Raw genomic sequence first — 22,623 nt, forward strand, 5'->3', positions numbered from 1 at the left:
CACATTTGAAGATGCCATCTGTTTGTCAAAACCAGTATTTTGAATATTCTTTGTGCACCTAAGTGATAGTTGACATAATAAATTATTATAAAATGATTTAAGCTTCTTTTTTGGCAGTATGCATAATAATAAAGGCTATAATCTGTGGTATTGAAATCCAGATTGTACAGCATTATTCTTAGATTTTGATTAATGTATTGTTCAGAAGGTTATTCAAATCACGCTACAGTGATGGTGATCACATACCATTTATAATTTTCTGCAAGTTTCATGTTTATTTCAAGATGCTACGCTTTGAATTCTGTAAAATAAATTTTATATGTGGAATAAACAGCTAATTACTTCTTATGTACATACAACTTCTATTTTGCTTTAATGTTGTCCTGGGAGATTATGTTCCCCTGCTGTTACAGGAGAAGAGGACGAAGAAGATGGAGCTGCACCTGAAGTAGATCCTTACGATCTGATGGAACCCGTAGATATTTTATCAAAGTTACCAAAAGATTTTTATGAAAAATTAGAGGCAGTGAAGTGGCAAGAACGAAAAGAGGCTGTCGACAGTCTGGAGCAGTTACTGCAAACGCCTAAACTAGAAAATGGTGACTATGGTGACCTCGTCCGCAGTTTAAAAAAGGTACTGTCGCTGTATGGTTCAGTCTCTGGGAAAGGCTTTTAAATTTAATTGTGAATTAAAACTTTTAATACATGAGAGCCCAAGTGTTTTGCAAACCTGTGTATGTAAAAATTGTTCATTGACTGACTTGCACAAAAATGTTTACATTGTCTTTTGCCCTTTATAACAGCTCATTGTCTTAAATTGAAATTGCTGGCCACCCTGCAAGCACCAGCTCTACATCTCCCACACCAAATCTACAACTATATCTGTATTCTGCAAACTTCTGTGAAGTGCATGGCAGAGGGTATCTCTCATAGTGCTAGTTGTTAGGGTTTATTCCCATTCCATTCACATATGGGACGTGGGAAGAGAGAGATTGCCAGTGTGCACTCTGTAATTACTCTAACCTTGTCCTCAGAATCCCTATGTGAGAAACGTGCAGGGTGTTGTAGTATGTTCCTAGAGTCATCATTTAACGCCGGTTCTTGACACTTCAACAGACTTTCTCAGGATTGCTTACGTCTGTCTGAGAGTCTTCCAGTTCAGTTTTATCACCACCTCTGACACTCTCCCATTGGTCAAACAAACCTGTAACCAATCGTGTTGCCCTTCTCTGTATACATTCAGAGCCTCTGTTAGTCTTATTTGGTACAAGTTCCACACAGTTGAACAATATTCTAGAATGATTTGTAAGCAATATCCTTAGTAGACGGATTGAACTACTCCAGTATCCTGCCAGTAAATCTAAGTCTGCCACCTGCTTTATCCACAACTTAGTGTATGTGGTCATTCCACTTCATATCCCTACAAAGTGTTACACCCAAGTATTTGTATGAATTGACAGATTGCAACAGTGACTCATAGATATTACAGTCACAGGATACTACAGTTTTTGACTTCGTGAAATGCCCAATTTTACGTTTCTGAACATATGGAGCTAGTTGGCCAATCTTTGCATCAATTTGAAATATTACCAAGATCTGACTGAATATTAATGCAGCTTTTTTAAGACATTTCTTCATTTTAGGTAACTGCCTCATCTGCAAAAAGTTGTAGGTTACTATTAATATTGTTAATATTGTCATGCAAGGTCATACACACAACATGAACAGCAAGGATCCCAGCACACTTCTCTGGGGTACACCCTAAGTTACTTCTACATCTGACAATGACTCTCCATCCAAGATAATATGCTGTGTTCTCCATACCAAAAGTCCTCAATCCAGTCACAAATTTCACTTCATACTCCATATGATTGTACCGTCAACAATAAGTGCAGTATTGAGTCAAATGCTTTCCTGCACCTGCCTTGATCCAACGCTTTCAGTATGTCATGTGAGAAAAGCGCAAGTTAGATTTCACATGATAGACATTTTCGAAAACCGTGTTGGTTGGCATTGAGGTCATTTTGTTCAAGATACCTCATTTTGAGCTCAGAATATGTTCTAAGATTCTACAACAAATTGATGTCAAGGATATTGGACAGTACTTTTGTGGATCACTTCTACTACCTTCTCTAACGTTTTTGATGGCTAAGAGTGTGTGAAGTGTATGTGCAAGCTCCCCACAGCCGATCAGCCGATCTTCTGTGGGTAGCCGGCTTCTGGAATCTCTATAAACTACTTCTTCTGAAGAATGATGCTAGTCACAGGAACCTTTAAGACTCTCTCTCTCTCTCTCTCTCTCTCTCTCTCTCTCTCTCTCTCTCTCTCTCTCTCGTGAAATAATGAGGTACTCGAAGAAAACTTTTCAACAACTATTGGTATATTTTAATTCCACAAAGAACAGAATTCACAATTCTCACATAAACAACTGACTTCTTGTAAGTCACCCGTATCGTCTCACGTTAGAAACAATTAAGTTACATTTACAGCAGAGTTGGCTTGATAACCACATCCCTATTATACAGGAATCATACACGTCGTGCTTCTAGCAAGTTAAAGTTAAAAGTTACTAAAAATCTTTTTTCAGCTCCACTGTTTCTTCATCACTAACAATAGTCACAGTTATGAAAAAGCACAGAATACCACAGAAGTTTCTTGGTTTTGCCGTGTGCTTTCATTACAGCTTCCATGGCATGACCGACAAGCACTTGTCAGTGCCGTTCGACCACCGTGTCTACAGTCTTCTCACGATAAACTTCGGACCTGCACACACAAGACAAGTGACGCGCAGTAGATGGGTTCCTTTCTCCCACTCACATGTAAAGTATCGTGTGTTTGAGATGGTGAAAGGCTAAGTGGTTCTAGAATTCACCCTGAAATTCTCGAAGCACTACATTATCCCCCCCCCCCCCCCAGATCAAACACATGATATTTTATACAAGCATTAATGTACATTATCACACGTAATAATTCATATTTCAACAGTATACATTTCTTTTCTTTTCAATTGTAAATTTCAGTTGTTTGACACATGAGTAATCTACTTTCTGTTCTCACCTTTTGTACTACTTTTTCTAAGTATGTACTAAATGTAGTATTTCTGTGTAGTTTGGAGGAACTCTCGGCAAAATGAAAGTCTTCTTTTGACACTTGTAAACTTCCATGAAATGTAATAATGCTAGTTGTGCATAGAATTCAAACTTGCCAGAATAATCCCTATAAAATGTGACTTCTGCCATGATACTGTCCCTTTCCTCTAGGAACAGTAACTGTACCTTACTTGTTCGTTGACCATATCAGTGCACTCCTCTTTCCATTCTGGTAGGTAGGCAACATCCCTATTTTTCAGGCAACAAGTCGTCCTATCTCCTTGTAGGTACGCTTGCCCTATATATTTAGCAAATGCTGAGTACGCTCCCTTATCTTGTCTAAGTAGGCCTCACAGTTCATTACCCTAGCATATGTTCATATGTATACTATGATTAAATATTATCTGGTAAAGATGTAAATCTATTTTACACTTTGCTTTCATTTCTTTCAATACATCATCCTCTCCCTAGAGTCTTCCTCTACTCATAAACTTGTATACCTGTAATAGATACCATGTCTGGATGTACTATTCAGTAGATGATGTTTACTTAGGCTATACGACGTTCACCATGATTTATCGATTAGTATAAATCATGCTTTACAATACCTACTCCCTTTCAAAATTGATACAAACTCTCCCATTTACATAACATTTCATAAAAGGTATAAAATATTCTATACAAAATAGAAAATCTATATGCTACAGTATAACAGTTGTTCAAATATTCACCTGATACTATATTTTTCCAGAAATATAGTCTCCCATTCAGTTTGTCATCTAGATATCACTCTGTTTAAATAGGCGGGGGAAACAATAGGCGACACATTCTCAGATGTCATTCTCTCGGTGACTTTACGATCTATAATCCCTTTTCCTTGTTCCTTCAAACTACTTATATTTACTATATCAGAGTTTGCTATCTTCTCTTGGAAGCTTCTTTCTACATTAGCCACTCGCGTACTTACACCTGTAATTTGCGACTGGATGATGGGCATTAATTCGCTATGCTTATCGCCGCTCTCCTTTAAAGTATTCAATCCCTGTTTTACAGCATTAAACTTAACATTACAACATGATCCCAACTTTTCATTACTTTCGGATTCGACCATATTACATTTTTCCTCAATATCAAATTCTTCTTCTACTCCTTCCCCCCCCCCCCCCCCCCCCCCGACTCTGAAATCCCCCCCCCCCCCCAGACTCGGAAATTGATCATTCTGTTTCTGATTAGTCAATGAACAGTTGATTTGCATGAATATCCTAGGAATTGGTCGATTCCTTCTTTAAGTCTAATTTCAAATCCTGTACTCTACTGTTTGGGGTGTCAAATTCAGTCTTCAAAACATCCATGCCTTCGCATAGATTACTAAATTCTTTGCTCTTTGCGTCAATTTTGGCATTTAACAAAACTAGATTTGTTTCTACTGACTTTTTATTCAAGGTTTAACTCTGATTATTTAGAACTTCACTCTGAGCATTTAAACTAGAATGTATCAAACCTATTTCTTTCCTTAGAGTTTCATTCTGAGCATTTGACTGCTATCTTTGGTCATTTAACTTAGCATTTAAAGTTTTACTTTGATCATCTAATCGAGAATTCATTACGCCTAATTGTATACTCTTGACATTTGATTTGATTTACTAATTCAGACTAGTCAGGACCTTCTTTAGAAATTCTCATAGCCATGGCCGGTTCTGACACCTCTCCAGTTTACTGTATATTGTCCTCGCTTCTATGGGCCTTAAGTCATGTAAGCATTTAATATTAATTTTAATTATACCAATTAAACAGTAAAAGTTCACCCCACAATATTTTGTAACACTTTTTACTAGAGTAATAGCGTTTTTATTTCGCGTCCGCCCGGTGTAGAATTCTTGCTGCATAGGTGGGTAAATGTGGCGGCAGGTCAGCACTGTTGAACAGAAGCTTTTGCTGGCGGCAGTGGATGTAGGTTGGTTACCGCGTCTGCGTCCCCACAATGTGTGTGAGAGCTGTATATTCACCGCACTTGATCTTCTTGGTAAAATTGTTCTAGGCATATCTCTTCTTAATGTAATATGTTGAGATCTTCTCCCCGTTTTTTAACATTGTGACTTTCTTACGTGTTCTCCTTTTTTACATTCACAAATTTTCTCCATCTGATACTTTGGGCTTAATTCAATTTCTTGGAATGATTCTTTTGTCTCATTATGCTTGGTTTCTGTGCCAACACGTGATATCTTCTTATCTCATTGTTGTCCCAAAATTCCCATTTTCTTCTGTCCTTTCACGCCAGTCACCATGTTCTAACGTTTTGTGATGACTTTTTTAATAGGCCTTCTCTTCTAAACCTGTGCTCTTTCGGCAACACTGTCGGTATCTTTGGACTCCACGCACAATAACAAATTCGCACTTTCAGTATAAACATTAGACTTCTTGAAAGTCACCCATTTCATCTCGCATTAGAAATAATTAAGTTACGTATACAACAGAATTGGCTTGATAACCATGACTGTTATACAGGAATTGTACTCGTGTCTTGCCTCTAGCAAGTTAAGTTACTAAAAATCTTTTTTCAACTCCACTGTTTCTTCGTCACTAACAATAGTCACAGTTATAAAAAAAAAGCACGGAATACCACAGATGTTCCTTGGTTCTGCCATGTGCTTTCATTAAAATTTCCATGGTGCAACCGACAAGTACTTGTTGGTGCCTTTCGACCACTGTGTCTACTGTCTTTTCACAATAAACTTTGGACCTGCACACACAGACAGGTGACGCACAGTAGATAGGGTTCCTTTCTCCCACTCACATCTAAAATATCGTGTGTTCAAGACTGTGGAAGGCCGAGTGGTTCTAGAATTTATGCCAAAATTCTCGAACCACTACACTTCTTGTAGACGAGTGTGACCTGAGCCTTTTTGCAAGAACTTGGCACAGTTTTTTGATCAAGGGATCTATGATAGATTACAAGAGAAGCTACCTCAACATCAGATTGTGATGCTGCTGACAGGGATTACATCAGGGCCCAGAACTTTGTTCAGTTTTAACGATTTCAGCTGTTTCTCAACACCACAGACACTAGTACTTACTTCATTGATCTTCTCAGTGGTATGAGGATTACATTGGGCCAGTTGTCCTGGGTTTTAAACACAAACTTTGCTGCCACCAACAACCTTTAACATATGGCTCAAATTTCTTTGGATTTTGTTAAGTCATGTGACAACATTCTACTATGGTAGTCATTGAAGGCATCATATATTGCTCTCTTGACAGCCAAAGTTGTTTCAGGTTCTCTCTCTCTCCACCCCCCCCCCCCCCCCCCCCCCCCTCTTTCTGCCCTTATGAGCTGTTCTGCTAGGGTACATATCTATCCAGTGCATTGTCAACTATTCTTCCAAACTGAAGCTATAGTTCCTCTACATGCTCCTTCTCTGTGCTGAAGTCTAAAGTATCTCCCTGAGATATGGCACCACTGACTTTTTATCTAGTTTACTGAACATACATATCATTCTGCTTGGTTTAGTTGTCATTTGTACTTCTGTCATCATTGCCTCAGCTGTGTCATGGTAACTGATACCAGTTTCAGTGTGGACATCCTCAAATAGCTCAGGTCTGTTCGTTGCCATTAGGTCCAATATGTTTCCACCATGAACGGGGTTTCTACTATATGTTCTAGGTAGTTCTTAGAGGAGGCATTACATACTGCTTCACAGTAGGTCTTATCATGCCCACCACCAACAAAACTGTAATTTTCCCAATTAATTGTTGGATGAGTAAATTCTTCTTCAATGATTACAGTATGGTTGAGGAACTTATTACAAGTGAATGCATGTTTTCTCTAGTTTTTGGGTGCATCAGGAGTTGTCTGACAGACGATAGAAGGGTCCAATAAGTATTTTATGCCCAAACAATCTCGTATACAGCTTCAATTTCTACCTTGGTCTTCTTGTCTGCTGCAATAAATACACCACTTCCTTTTGCCATATGCCTGTCCTTTTGATAAACACTTAAATTTTCCCCAAAAGTCTCACTGCTATCATTTGCAGGTTTCAACCAGCTTTCTGTACTTGGTATTATGCGAGCTTGACTGTTTTTCACGAGTGCTTCAAACTTTGGCTCTTTGTTGTGAATGGTTGAGCAGCTACCATTACGATTTCAATACTTACATGTGGGAGGCATTTCTTTCGATCTTAAACCGATATTTCTGGGTTTCCTACAGCTGTCGTTACTTGGATCGGATGGAGAGTTGCCTAATCTAAAAACGCATTGTGTGCACCCCACACACAGTCAGCTACCAGAGTAGCTGCCTCTCATGTGTAGTGTGCACCTGACATATTTAGGGAACCCTACAGTTCTCAACCCTATGCTGCAAGTTCAGGAAGTCACAGCCTAGCTTGTCTCAAAACCAAGTATCTGGTTCAATCCTTCCACTCGAGTCTGAATCAAAGGGCTACAGTCAGTTCTGGGGACAGTGCTACAGATTGTGAGCTTGTTGAAACCTCACGTGCAAGGCTGGTCTTCTCAACCTTCTCTGCCAGTCGCTGGCACGACCCAAGAATGACCTCGGAGCCCATATGACAGGCATCATTTGTTCCTCCAACTTGCACCGCACTCTGCAATTGGTTGTACCCTTTTCCCTCAGTGGCTGCCAGAATAGTATCAACATGCTGAATGAGGCCCCAAGGCATGCACACAGTGCACTTCATGCCCTTTCCTGTCCCTTGCTGCCGTTTCCCTAAGGGGTACCATCGTTCGCCATATGTTTGAACTGCCGACAATTAATAGACCCTACCCTATTGTGTTTGCCTCCTCCTGACACCAGACAAAACAGGTTTCCCCAAAACAAGAGAAGTGAATCCTACAGTCTCAGTTTGAGTTTCATTGAAAGACAGCACCTCAAAGTTGTTGGTTTGGGGGATAGGTACAATACCCTGAGTCCTCCCTGGTCCCCGTCCACCCTGTGTAGGACACCTAGATCTACCACTGTCAGGTGGACGGGTAATGACATATCCTGTACTTTCTGCAGAGTAGACAGGACCCACTGAAACCTGGGTAACAGGTTGCTCCAGCACCACCTACTTTGGGAGGTTCCAGGTTTCTTCTAGTGGGAGAGGACACCTGCCAGTGGCTGAAGAGCCCAAAAGCAGCTGGTCGTAGGGCTTCACGCTCATCCTCAGTCCCGGAGACTGAGCCAGTGAAGTCCTCCCAGCCAGAGAAACCCAAGGAGCAGCAAGAGAAATCCAAAAAGAAAACTCATAAGACAAAGGAAATTGCAGTGGTACCCACACCACTGCTACCTACAACCTCTGCGGCTGGGGATGGGGTGGAGATTTTGGCATCCGCTGAGGACCTAAATCTTGCCAGACCATCAGACACAATGGATACAGACTGCTCAGGCAATAAATCAGTGGCAGCAGGTGACTCTGAGGCGTAAACTGCCTCATCGAATGTTCCATGCCTTCCCAGTCCCACGATGTGATCCTCCAGTGGAATTGTGTCAGTTTTTCCACCTCCTGGCTGAGCTACGGCAACTAAGATTTACACCTGCTACCTGCATTGCCCTCCAGGAAACCTGGTTCCCAGCAATGCGGACCCCTGCCCTCCGCGGCTGTAAGGGATATTACAGGAACCGTAGCGACTACAATAGAGTGTCAGGTGGAGTTTGCGTTTATGTCCTAAATTCTGTCTGTAGTGAACATGTGCCCCTTCAAACCCCTCTTGAAGCTGTGGCTGTCGGAATAAGGATGACGCAGGAAATAACTGTCTGCGATGTATATCTTCCTCCAGATGGTGCAGTACCCCTGAATGTATTAGCTGTACTGACTGATCAACTCCCTAAACCTTTCCTACTTCTGGGAGATTCTAATGCCCATAACCCCCTTGTGGGATGGTAGTATGCTTAATGGCCGAGGCAGGTGTCGAAACTTTACTGTCGCAATTCGACCTCTGCCTCTTAAATACTGGGGCTGCCACACATTTCAGTATGACTCATTGTAGTTTCTTGGCTATTGATTTATCAATCTGCGGCCCAGGGCTTCTCCCATGTATCCACTGGAGAGCACATGATGACCTGTGTGGTAGTGACCACTTCCCATCTTCCCGTCACTGCCCCAGCGTCAGGCACATGGACGCCTGCCCAGATGGCCTTTGAACAAGTGGAATGGAGAACTTTCACCTCTGCTGTCACTGCTGAATCTCCCTCACACGGTAACATCGATGTGATGGTTGAGCAGGTGACTAGCACAATTGTTTCTGCGGCAGAAACCGTGACCCCTCGCTCTTTAGGGTGCCCGAGGCATAAGGCAGTCCCTTGGTGGTCACCGGAAGTCGCTGAAGCAATTAAGGAGCGTCGGTGAGCTCTACAGTGTCATAAGTGGCACTCTTCCCTGGAGCACCTTACAGCCTTTAAACGGCTCCATGACTGTGTTCACTACCTTATCAAACAGGAGGAGGAATGTTGGGACAGATACGTCTCCACCACTGGGTGCCACAAGTCACCTTCCCAAGTCTAGGCAAAGACCAAATGTCTTTTTGGGTACCAAGCTGCAACAGCTGTCCCCGGTTTTACCATAAATGACGAGTTATGTACCAACGCAAATGCGATTGCTGAGCACTCTACCCGAGCCTTTGCGTTGGAGAATTACCCCCGAGCCTTTCGCACACTCAAGCAGTGGCTGGAAGAGCAAGTCCTCTCATTCACTACACGCTGCAGTGAATCCTATAACACCCCATTTACAGAGTGGGAGCTCCTCAGTGCCCTTGCACATTGCCTCGACACAGCTCCTGGGCCTGATCGCATCCAAAGCCAGATGATTAAACATCTCTCATCTGACTACAAGCGACATCTTCTCGTCATCTTCAACCGGCTCTGGTGCGTTGGTGTCTTTCCATCGTAATGGCAGGAGAGCACCAACATCCCAGTGCTCAAAACTGGTAATAACCTGCTTGATGTGGATAGCTATCAGCCTCACCAATGTTCTTTGTAAGCTGCTGGAACGTATGGTATGTCGGCAGTTGAGTTGGGTCTTGGAGTCACGTGGCTTGCTGGCTCCATGTCAGGGTGGCTTCCGCCAGGGTTGCTCTACCACTGTCCATTAAGTCTGCCATCCAAACAGCCTTTTCCAGACGGCAACACCTGATTGCCATCTTTTTTTTACTTAACGTAAACCATACGACACATCTTGGCGACATCATAACCTTGCTACATTGTATGAGTGTGGTCTCCGGGGACCACTCCCGATTTTTATCCAAAACTTCCTGTTGCTCCATACTTTCCGTGTCCAAGTTGGTGACTCCCATAGTTCCATCCATATCCAGGAGAATGGAGTCTCGCAGGGCTCTGTATTGAGTGTCTCTATTTTTAGTCGCCATTAACTGTCTAGCAGCAGCTGTCGGGCCCTCAGTCTCACCTCCTCTGTATGCAGACGACTTCTGCATTTCATACTGCTGTTCCAGTACTACTGTTGCTGAGTGGCGCCTCCAGGGAGCCATCCACAAGGCGCAGTCATGGGCTCTAGCCCACGGCTTCCAGTTTTCAGCCACAAAGTCGTGTGTCATGTACTTCTGTCAGTGTCGTACCGTTCATCTGGAACCCGCATTTTACGTTAATGATGATCTGCTCACTATAGTGGAGACATATCATTTCCTAGGACTGGCAGTGCCTCAATGCCCTCCGTTGCCTGAGCAATACCAATTGGGGGGTGCAGATCGCTGTACGCTGCTGCAGCTCTACAGAGCCCTTGTCCAATCCCAAATAGATTATGGGAGTGTGGTTTATGGTTCGGCAGCGCCTTCAGCATTGCATTTACTCGACCCTGTGCACCACTGTGGGGTTCGATTAGCGACATGAGCTTTCAGGATGAGTCCGGTGACCAGTTTACTGGTGGAGGCTGGTGTCCTTCCACTGCAGATTAGACATGCGCAACTGTTCGACAGTTGCGCAACACACATTCATAGTTCCCCTTGAGCATCCGAATTACCATTTCCTTTTCCTGCCCGCGGCAGTTCATCTCCTGCATCGGCGGTCCAGATCAGGGCCAACGATAGTGGTTCGCGTGCGGCCCCTTCTCTCCGAACTGGAGTCCTTCCTTTACTACGTCTACTTGCGGGCTGTTTACGTACGCCTCCATGGTGTACGCCTCAGCTATAGCTTCGTCTGGACCTTTTCCATGGCACTAAGGACTCCGTTAACCCCGCCGCTCTCCACTGTCCCTTCCTCTAGATTCTTGACATGTTCCGGGGCTCTGTAGCAGTTTACACCGATGGCTCAATGGCTGATGGTCATGTAGGCTTCGCATATGTTCATGGAGGACATAGTGAGCAGCAGTCCTTGCCAGTTGGCTGCAGTGTTTTCACTGCAGAGCTGGCGGCCATATCTCTTGCTCTGGAGTACATCCGCTCATGCTCTGCTGAGTCATTTCTCCTGTGTACTGACTCATTGAGCAGCCTACAAGCTATCAACCAGTGCTACCCTCGCCACCCTCTGGTAGCGACAGGCTGGCCAAACAGGCGACGTGGAAACCACTTGGAGATAGGCATCTCCGAAGCTGACATGCGTTCTGTCTTACACCGCAGGGTTTTCCAGCTTTGGGAGACAGAATGGCATTACAGCAAACACAAAAAACTGTGTGTCATTAAGGAGACTATGAATGTGTGGAAGTCTTCCATGCAGGCCTCTCTCAAAGAATCCATTGTCCTTTGCCGGCTCCGCATTGGCCATACGTGGCTAACGCATCGTTACCGACTCTGTCACGAGGACCCACCTCAGTGTCGCTGTGACTCCCAAATGGCAGTCGTCCACCTCTTGCTGGACTGCCCACTTCCTGCCACTCTGCGGCAGACTTCTAATTTTCCCAGCACCCTGCCTTTGGTGTTGGGTGACAATGCCTCCACAGCAGCTTTAGTTTTACGTTTTATGCGTGAGAATGGGTTTCATAGTTTTATGTAGGTTTTAGCGCATGTCCTTCGTCCCTCTTTGTCCTCCACCCTAGTGCTTTTAGGGTGGAGGCTTTAATGTGTTGCAGAGTGGACTAGCTTTCACTTTTTATGCTTGTGGTTGACCAGCCACTGTAATCTGCTTTCATGTTTTACTCCCTTCTGTTTCTAGTGTGTCTCTGTTGCTTTCTTGTCCTCTTTTGTTCCTTTTAGTGTTCGTTGCTTTCCATTCATTCTTGTAACTTTTCCTTTTTTCCGTTTTGTGTTATATGTTTCGTCTGTTTTATTCTCACACTTTTGGCATTGTTTTATTAGGAACAAGGGACCGATTACTTTGTAGTTTGGTCCCTTCTCCCACCTTTAAACCAACCAACCAATTATTTTTTTAATTCCTTTTTAAATAACAGGACGTCCCCATCACCAGAGCTCCAGAGCGCTATCTTCATCACCCTCTTTAGCAGTTGCCCGACCTTCGACAAGTCACTCAGCGATCCGGCTGGGTACATGCATTGTCCATCCCAAATCTGCCCAACGAAACCCCAGCACCAGGCACTGCTGCTCCAGCCCTCCTTCAGTCACGTGCTGTTCACAACTCTCTGTCACACCGATCCTCCACACCTCAACCAAGAAAACCAAAGATAAGTCACAAGGGAGGTGACTATTGATACCGGGGCCAGAAGCAGTTAGGCCAGCAAACCGAGCTGCCACAGCTCACCCACAGATGAAGATAGTACTTAAGATACCTCTGGTATAGGTATCACAGCTGCACGACTCTCAGGAGCTATTCCAACACACTGATTCGCAGCAGCTACCCATTGTTTGACCATAGTCACGGCAACTTCCAGCAGCTTACGAAAGTCAACCATCTTACATATGTTTGAGAACAGCATTCACAGTATGGCTGCATTTTTGCTGGTGTAATATATTACAAGGCAGTGAACAAACAACTTTAAATTAAGGCTGCTGATTATCTTTTAATCTAAGCTAAAAAGTTGCTAATACCCTACAACAACTGCGGCTGATACACAAAAACGATATTTCTATTAAGGCAACACAAAAACCTGTAGTAAAAGTTTCTAGTTTCCTAAAACATTTTGATGTTAATTAAAGTTAATTATAGTTGTTAGAAAACTTGAAACAGAGTTAATTTACTATAAATGCAGATAATATATAGGGCTACTCCTCTTTCAGAGAAAACTACATGTAACGCTATATGTTAGTTACAAAATCCACTACAGTAACTAAATCACAAATACTGATTAGCTACAATTTGCTCATAGTTATGCAAAGGACAATGGTAGCTCCCAAAAATTCTCAGAAACACACATTTATTTGCATTGACATACAATGAAATCACAGTTGATGTATTCTTTGGCTGAAGCGGAAACCACAAATGTTGTTTTGCTTCGAAGTAAATTACATATTAAAGACACTTGTACTGGTAACTTACGAAAATATAGTTGTAATTCTCAAACTAACCTATTTCTCACATAATTGTACAATGAAATATGAGAATTATTGTTTTGATCGAAGGTAGGCCTACTGTTCTGAAAAAAATTTTAAAAGACCACAGATTAGTTTAAGCCTACAGTTGATGATAACCGTACTAGTTTATCTAAGCACTTGCGAATATTCGAAATTTAGCAACACTGTGTATCACGATACAAATGGGTATTGATACAGTCAATGAAAGATTATGCAGAAGTGACGCGAACAGTAAAATATTTGAATCTAGAACTTTGAATTGGCATATGATCTTGTATACGTGGTCTCACACAAGGGAAAACTCCGAAGTCGGCTGTTATAAATAAATAAATGAGCATATTGCATGGATTTTTCACTTAGCTAATTATGTGCACACTTCTGTACTGGTGTGCCGAAGAACAGCACTGCAGCCTTAGTTTACCTTGATCAAAATCACTAAAATGTGCAGCACTAACAAAGCACGTTTTCTGCCTGTTGCAGCTAAAAGTGCCCATCATTCTTTTGGAGATCAGTTCTACCAACCTTCTTGTAGAAGGGTGTAACCTCTGCTTTCATCAAACTACTGTGCGCGATAGTGCATGCTTCTGTCTTTTGGGGCTATGGCTTTTGGTTATGTGATATTGGGGTCTGAGACGTATTGTTCTGTTTTCACTGTGATGTAACATTTTGCTGTGTGGTTTTTGGTTTGTTTATCTGTGTTGCATTTAGAGGTGAGTAGACTCTACACATGGACACATTTCTTTTGTTTTGTAGCAATGAAGTGATACAAATTTTTAAAAAAATGTTGTCAATATAGCCTTTCTTTACACTTCAAATATTTCTCATTAACTACAGGTTCTTGAAACAATTCATTTACACTTGTGAAACAAAAAAATCAGTGTTATTGAGTCAGAGGTGACTGCTTATTTACTCTGAATTCTGTAATTACATATTTTCGTTTCTTTTGTCTCCCCAGAACAACTAACACTCATCGTTGTTGATTAAAAAATTTGCTTGATGTAAAAACAGTGGTCTTTGTACTGTATTCTTTCCATTAAATCCCGTATATCATAGTTCATTGAAGTGATGACACTGACTGTGTATTCTTGGAATCTAACATGCAAATATCAGCGTCTGTTTTCGTTGATCTCCTGAGGCTCGCTACATACTTACTTGATGTTAATTACAAAGCTCAGTTTCAAAATTCCGTTAAGTTACTTCTTAATTATTACGGCAAAGCATAATGAGAACCTTGACATTGGGAATCTTGTTTGCTTGTGGTCACTAGCAATCAGCTAAAACAACATGGTGATGGGGGTCTATAAAACTCCGTATCAGTAGAGAAGTAAATTAAGTTTTAGCATGCTCATAAAATTCAAATAGAACACCAAAAGAACAAAATTGTATGAATATTTGAAATAATGCTAATGTAAATACATTAAAATATAAATTTAATGTTTACTTGCTGTTGCACTGTTTGAAAGGTGTCAGCTTTACCGTCAATATTTCAATTGCAACAATTTTTGGATGAGCCTGCCCACACACATGTACTAATCATAATCGGACAGAAGTCCCTGACACAGTGTCCAAAGGTGAAGCACCATAGTATCAATAATGCTGTTCAAAAGTCAGTTGCCATTGTTATTCATTTAAAACATGCCAAAATTTCATGTAAGGAAGGAAGCAAGCTGAACTTTCTGGGAGAATTGGAGACTACAATCCACAAGAGGAAATTAGATGCTATAAACAAATAATTTCCAGTGTTAGAAGTGGAAAAAAATGGTTGCATAGTAATTATTTCTGCTAGGTTTCCAAAATAAAATGGTGCTTTCAATCTAAATCAGTTACCACATTGTTTTCTGAATGTTTCACTTTTGTAGTGTAATTGAACAGCTGGCTTGACTTTAAACAATCTTACCTTCCATTTGCAGGTGGTAGGCAAAGATACAAATGTTATGGTGATAGCTGTGGCAGGTAAATGCTTGGCTGCTCTCGCAAATGGTTTGAAGAAACGCTTCCAGCCCTATGCCAGCCAGTGCATTCCGACCATACTGGAGAAGTTCAGGGAAAAGAAGCAGAATGTCGTGACTGCACTGAGGGAGGCAATTGACGCCATATATGTCAGCGTGAGTACTCCACTGGTTGTCCTCCTCCACTGACTGTATGCCAAGTTCTTGTTGTTCTTGTTCTTGTTGATGACAGTATTACCAATTTTCAGACGACTATAGAAGCAATCCAAGAAGATTGTTTAGAAGCACTCGAAAACAAGAACCCTAGTGTCAAAGCTGAAACTGCATCATTTCTTGCACGTTGTTTTACTAAGTGCACTCCGATGATGCTGACGAAGAAGCCGCTGAAAGCGTATACTACAGCTTTATTGAAACTATTGAATAACCCAGGTAACTGTTTGTAATGTTCAATATTTTCATTTTCCAGAATTATCACAATGTGAAATGTAGTGATAATGTAAAAAAGACTTATTCTTATTGTAACATAAAATTTTCAAATCACTTAATTTGTTATAAAAGAGACATACATAGAGATTAATAATGAATTTTTTTAACAAGAGTGGCGAGAAAGCTTCATATTGCTATTCAGAGGCAATTGCAATACAGCCACATACACTTGGGTTGCAGGAAAATGTAAAAGTTTTATTTTGGAACTGTGGAAGTGTCCCCCTCAAATTCACAGCATTTCGGATAGAAGAATAAGGAGCATTCTTTTCAGTGAACGAGATTCGTTTTTGAAACTATTTCTGCTTTTCAATTAATTAAATATTTGATGTCTGCACAGTTTTAAATGGTATATTGGGAGTTCAAAATTTCATGTCATGAATGCATTACTTGTGCTAGAGATCGAAGGTTTAAGTTTATGGGGAAAATCACGACATCCCCTTTGTTCGGAGACACAATTTTAGTAATTTTCTTCTCTTGCAATACTAGTATCATAGTGACTTAAGATGGATTGCTCCAGAATATTATGCAATAATGATTGCAATGTAATTAATTTGGGCATATTTGTGACAAATTTAAAGTATATGGATAAAATATACTTTGGGTGAGGGGGAACAAACCGAAAATTTTGTTACCATTAATTCATTGCGTTATGGACCAGAAAATCTGTCATCTGAAAATTTTGTTTTGCGTTGAGTGTGAAGGTACTGCTAATCATTTCACTGAGCTGATTACTTTGATATATCTGAATTTGACCCATAAGTGTAAAAGCTACTGATACTTGGGATAATTGATATTCAGTAAGGCAAACAAATTTGATTTGGTCATGACACCAGAAAAATTTGATACTTCTCTACATGTTGTGTTTGTGTGCGCTCTCTCTCTCTCTCTCTCTCTCTCTCTCTCTCTCTCTCTCTCTCTCTCTCCCCCCCTCTCCCCCCACCCTCTCTCCCTCCTCCCCCCCCCTCTCCCCCTCCTCCCCCCCCCCCCCCCCCCCTCCAAAATCTTCTCATGTAGTATAGAAGGGCATTGTTAACTGCTGTTGAGAACCCTGCTGCAACCATTATAAATTGCAAAATAAGTTGTTATTGGTGAACTTGTCATACGTACGAAAATTGGTTTTTCAAGTTTCTGTTCTCATTCAACCTGTAATTGTCCTCATTTTTTTCTCCATTATTTCTAGTTCATTTGATATATGCTTCCTTGCTAAACACTCGCTTGCGTAGAGGCATTTTGCTTTCACTACTGTCCTGTAACATATTATTTCTGCATTTCTTGACATGTGCTAGTAGTCTTCAAAAATATTCGTAGTCATTCTGTATGCTCTTTCCATTATGTATACCCTTTCATCTCAAACAGATTCTTCTTTAGACAGGTTCTTGAAATTTCTCCTGTACACGGTTTTACGTTTTCTATTACGCCACTGTTTTTACTACAAGTTTTCTATGCGGACCTGCTGAAATATGCTCTACTGCCTAATGCCACCCCCCCCCCCCCTTTTCCCTGATATTGTCTTGAATTTGTGTACCGGCCAGAATTTCAAACAAAATTATCAGCTAACACCAGACAGTTCACGCATGGTTTTCCTTTTTCCTGAGCTGTATTGCTGAGTCTTTGTATTCTATTTGTCCTCTTCTGTTGTTAATTCCAGGCTGTGGTTTATGTTGCCTTTCTGTAGTACCTGCTGACACAATGTCGGTGAAAGCACCTTTTCAGTCTAGCTCCATTTATAACATGCTGCAAACTGTGTCACAATGAGAGTTTGGAATGTTGAAATGTATCATTGTGACAGGAGTCGTAAGTGTCAGTATAGTGCATCTTGATCCAGAATGTACATCTTTGTTTTGTCTGGATGGCTGCCTGTTCGTAGATAATTGATAGGCAGCCTTTCTGTTGCCTAGCTTAGGGTAGCATGATTCTTAGGATCTATTGCCCAGGCTGTAACTGCTGGCACTGTGTCTTCATAGTTTTTTAGTTGTCACTTGCCAGAAGTATTTCCTGCTGTTTGCTGCCTGCTGCTTTTGTGTGCTGTGCTAAGAGGATTATGCTACTGCTTACATATGTTAACAAACCAATGGTGGGTCAGAATTGTGCAATTTTCTGATCATTACAGTTTACAGTCTTATGAATTTACAAAATCTCTTCTATGCGAGTGGCAAGTTGTTAAATAGTACACTCATTTAATTACCATTACATTGTGTATTTTGCACCTTAATGAACTGAATAACAACGGAGTGTTGACTTTTACAGATCCAACTGTGAGAGACAATGCCGCAGAAGCCCTTGGGACAGCAATGAAAGTAGTGGGAGAGAAAGCAATAATGCCTTTCCTAGCTGATATTGAAGCTATAAAAATGACAAAAGTAAGAATTTTCATAATGCTCTCAAGAGCTTGATGCTCTCATATCCCAAAGTTAACTTTTTATGTGTGTTTGATATACGAAAAAGTGATTAACTTAATTTTCAGATTAAAGAATGTTGTGAAAAGGCAGTTATTGTAGCTAAAGTACCAAGAGTTGTCGAGAGGCCCAGTTCAGCTCCTACTAAACTTGGAGGGGATGGAGACGGGAAAACTGTTGGTGCAAAAGCTGCCAAAAAGTCTGCTCCTAGTGGCACAAAGAAGGTTGTCAAAAAGGCAGTTTCATCAGCTCCAGCAGTTGGCAGTGGTATGTAAATAACAATCTCAGAGTTGTTAGATAATTGTCCCCTCCTCATTGGATAATTGTCCCACTATCTACCTTGAGTGGAGTTTAACTACAATTAATGCACCAAACTCCAAATTAAAGTAATTCATCAGAAGATGTACATTATGATCAGTACCAGTGTTCATTGTTATCAAGTGGGCACAATGGCTTGTACTGAACAAATTCAGAAGTGCTGTTAGGATGGTGAAGAGGTTGATATAGCCAAAATGAAAGTATAATAGAAATTCTCAAGGACTTTTAGTTGGAATCATTGGAAGAAAGGAAGCATCTTTGTGAAGCATTGTTGGCTAGGTTTTAAGAACATGTAAATCCGTGACTCCTAGAATATTTTACACAAGGAGGTGCCATCATAATAAAGCGATACAGATAAACTGATATTTTAGATACCACTTTCGACATCCCACAACCTAATTTTCCTCTTCCTTCCTAATAAATGTTGCGGTACATCATAGATCAATTTGTCACTACAACTGAAATTTCAAAAATTAGTGTAAATGCAAAAGGCAGTGTAGACAGCAGTGGTCTCGGGTACCTGCCAATAGGAAAAACATCTTACAACAGTGAAATTAACAATGTTGTCAGTGTTCTGTCCCCTCTCTAATTGCACACAAATGAAGTCATACGCCACAGTGTCATTTCATTACATGAGCCAGTGTTCTTTATCAGGAGGTTAAATTGACCTTGCCATAACAAAGGGCTGCATGACTCTGGGAAGTATAACATTTGTAGTGTCTCTTCACTTACAGTCCCTCACAGTGCGTAATTACACAATCGAATGTAATTCTTAAACCGCATCTGAATTATGTACGTGTTCAGTTATTCCAAGAATTTATCTTGTGTTTTATGATTATAAAATATTATTTCCATTGCAGTTTTGTTCTTATTTCTTCCAGGAAAGAAGCTGCCTGCCCAAAGTACAGAAAAAGAATTGAGTGAGGACGTAGTAGATGAAATACTGTCAGAAATTTTGCCTGGTGATTTAATCTCAGGTCTAGAAGACACTAACTGGAAAGTTAGATTGGCAGCAGTAGAACAGTTTGTTGAGGTATTTCCATAATTAATTTCTCCCCCAGCTAGGAGCAGGTTGTAAGACACTTGAGATTATTTGGGAAATTGTCTTTCAGGTTGTCAGAGAGTTGGATCCTGCTGACAGGCCAACGCAAGCCCTTGTTAGAGCTCTAAGTAAAAAGCCAGGTTTGAAAGACACAAATTTTCAAGTACTGAAGGCAAAATTGGAGGCACTAAAGCTTTTAGCAGAAACTGGAGAAATGTCGAGGTGAGTTGCATTGAACCGCCTGATTTTTGTTTGTGTTACAGTACTCATTGAAACTCTTAATTTAATGCATTTTTGTCTTTCTTCAAAGTGTATCAGTGGAATGTTGTGTAAGTGATGTTGCCGAGAAACTTGGTGACCCGAAGAATGGTACGCTAGCGGCAGAAACGTTGACAGCACTAGCAGAAGCAACAAAATTGGACCCTGTGGCTACAGCAGTATTGGACTTCGCATTCAGCCAAAAGAGTCCTAAGGTCCAAATAGAAGCACTGAACTGGCTAGCTGAAGCCATAAAGGAGTTTGGATTTGTGTAAGTTTTTATTGCAGATACCATTGCTGTAAATTTCCCTCCTCCCCTGACCTCACCCTATTTTCCAAAAAATATTAAAACTGGAGGCATATGTATAAAAACTTATTGCAAGCCGAATTTGTTTGTAGGAGGGAGCATTACTCCATTGTTGCCAACATTCAGTTTCAGTATTCATTTTGTTCACCATTGACCACTTACAGCGGAATAGGTGTGAACATTAAATATACGTTTAACAATAACTTTACAGTAAAGTTTTTACAATTTAATTCCTTTTCTTTTAGGAATATTCTTATATACTAATGTCAATGCTTATTTCGAAATATTCTGTTATCTTATAAAATGAGTGTTTGAGAAGCCAGTCATAAACCTTAAGTTTGAAAATATTATTGGTCAGTGACCGAGCAGATGCTGGAAGTTTATTGAAGAGTTTTAAACTCATTATTTTGTGAGTTTGCAGTCTTTGTGAGTCTGTGTCTTGGTATGTCAAAGTCCAGTTTGCCTCTGGTGTTGTGGGATGTATGTTCTCTCTGGTCTCGAACTCATTTAACTTGCTTTTGACATAAAGCAGTGCTGTGTAGATGTATAGATTCACCACAGTTAATATCATGTGCTTGATAAAGAGGGGGCGGCATTAGCTTTGCTTATTATTCTGATTACTTTTTTTTTTGAATTTTCAGAATTTCACTGACAAGGCAAGAATGTCCCCATAACAATATGCCGTAGGAAATGTGTGACTGAAAGAGGCCAAAATATACCACCTTTAGATACTCATCAGTGACTACATCTGTCAGTCTCCGGATGAGATAACACACTCTTGCTATTCTCTTGCAGATATGGCTAATGTGTTCCTCCCAGTTTAATTTTGAATCAATGTGGAATCCTAACAATTTTATTGATTTTCTTTCAACAGCTGTAGTTAAACCCAGAATTAGTTCTTGTGTTTTATCAGGATTACACAGGAGTTCATTAGAAGAAAACCAATCCATTACTAGTTCTAGTTTTTCCTGTGTTGCCTGATGCAGTTCTGTTGTGTCATGGTGTGTATTGAGCAACGTTGTATCATCTGCATAACACACAACTGAATTTGCTCCTACATGGTAAGGTAAGTCGTTAATTGCAATGATAAACAGAAAAGGACCTAGGACCGAGCCCTGAGGCACTCCAGTTCAAACTTCCTTCAGTGAGGAGCATCTATTTTTAATTGATACATACTGTCTCCTGTTACTTAAGTATGATTCGGTTACATCCAAAGATGGTTTGTGTATGCCATAAAATTCCAGTTTTGCAAGTAGGGTGTTAGATGGTATGCAGTCGAAGGCTTTGCTAAGATCGCACAGTACGACTGATACTAGATCCTTATTTTCGAACGCAGTTAACACCTGGTTAACAACTTCAGTAACAGCAGTAGTGGTGTTTTTACCATGTTGATATGCAAACTGTTTGTTGGAGAGGAGATCATGCTTATCAAAATAGTTATTTAGTTGACTGTACATTACATATTCAAAAACTTTAGAGAAAATTGGGACAATAGAAACTGGTCGATAGTTTTGGGGCAGATGCTTATCTCCCTTTTTAAAGACTAGTATTACTTTAGCAGTTTTGAGTGCATCTGGGAAAACTCCAGATTCTAAACACACATTAAAAATGAAAGAAAGAGGTTGACAGATAAGGTGTATTATTTTTTTCATTACATAGTTAGAAAGCCAATAACAGTCCATACTTTTGGAGTTGGTGAACCTTGCCACAGCTTTTACAATATCCTCTGAGGTGACAACATTCCAGTGGAAAGTATACATACTATGGGGCACAGCACCAAGATGATCTAGTGCACAAGGGCCATTTTGCTTGATTTTGTTTTTCAGCTCACTCACTGAGGTTAGGAAGTAATTATTTACTTCTTCTGGGACCAGCATTGCATCTTGTGTATGGGTTTGTGAATTATATTGGTTGATGATATCCCATGCTGCTTTGCATTTGTTGGGAGCACTGTCAATGTAATGTTCACATGCTTGTTTTTTGGCCAAGGACAGTTTGTCTTTGTAATTTTTTTTTTTTTTACGTTTTAGATAAGCTCTATAAGAAGTATTATCTAGCTCAGGTCCCTGTTTACAAGAATTTTTATATATTCTGTACAGTCTGAGCATCTCCTCCCTAGTGAGAGCTAGCTCATCTGTATACCATTTTAGCTGTTTGTTTCTCTGTTTATGCTTAGGGCTACTCTTGATTAATGGTGAGCAGAAGTACCATAACTCTAGGAGTATTTCCAGGAAGTTGTTAAACACCATTTCACCAGCACCCTTTCCAGGTTGTATGTTGTATACAAAGTCCCAGTTAGCATGAGATATTCTGTCAATAAATAAATTAATATGTTCATCTTTCTGCCCTCTTACCCGTGTGGCATTAGACTTGA

The 22,623-nt window shown here is 40.7% G+C and overlaps 1 protein-coding gene across 2 annotated transcripts in view; it reads left to right on the forward strand.

Moving 5' to 3' along the window:
• LOC124804734 (protein mini spindles) overlaps positions 1-22,623 on the forward strand; it is a 145,235-nt gene that overhangs the window by 51,497 nt on the left and 71,115 nt on the right. For both annotated transcript variants that reach the window (XM_047265027.1, XM_047265028.1), the window contains exons 7-14: positions 414-634; positions 15,404-15,598; positions 15,691-15,871; positions 18,176-18,288; positions 18,393-18,591; positions 19,524-19,675; positions 19,755-19,906; positions 19,995-20,213. In XM_047265027.1, coding sequence (XP_047120983.1) covers positions 414-634; positions 15,404-15,598; positions 15,691-15,871; positions 18,176-18,288; positions 18,393-18,591; positions 19,524-19,675; positions 19,755-19,906; positions 19,995-20,213 — 1,432 coding nt within the window. The remainder of the gene's footprint in view (positions 1-413; positions 635-15,403; positions 15,599-15,690; positions 15,872-18,175; positions 18,289-18,392; positions 18,592-19,523; positions 19,676-19,754; positions 19,907-19,994; positions 20,214-22,623) is intronic.

This window comes from Schistocerca piceifrons, chromosome 7, assembly GCF_021461385.2.
Source record: "Schistocerca piceifrons isolate TAMUIC-IGC-003096 chromosome 7, iqSchPice1.1, whole genome shotgun sequence".
NCBI classification, from domain to species: domain Eukaryota; kingdom Metazoa; phylum Arthropoda; class Insecta; order Orthoptera; family Acrididae; genus Schistocerca; species Schistocerca piceifrons.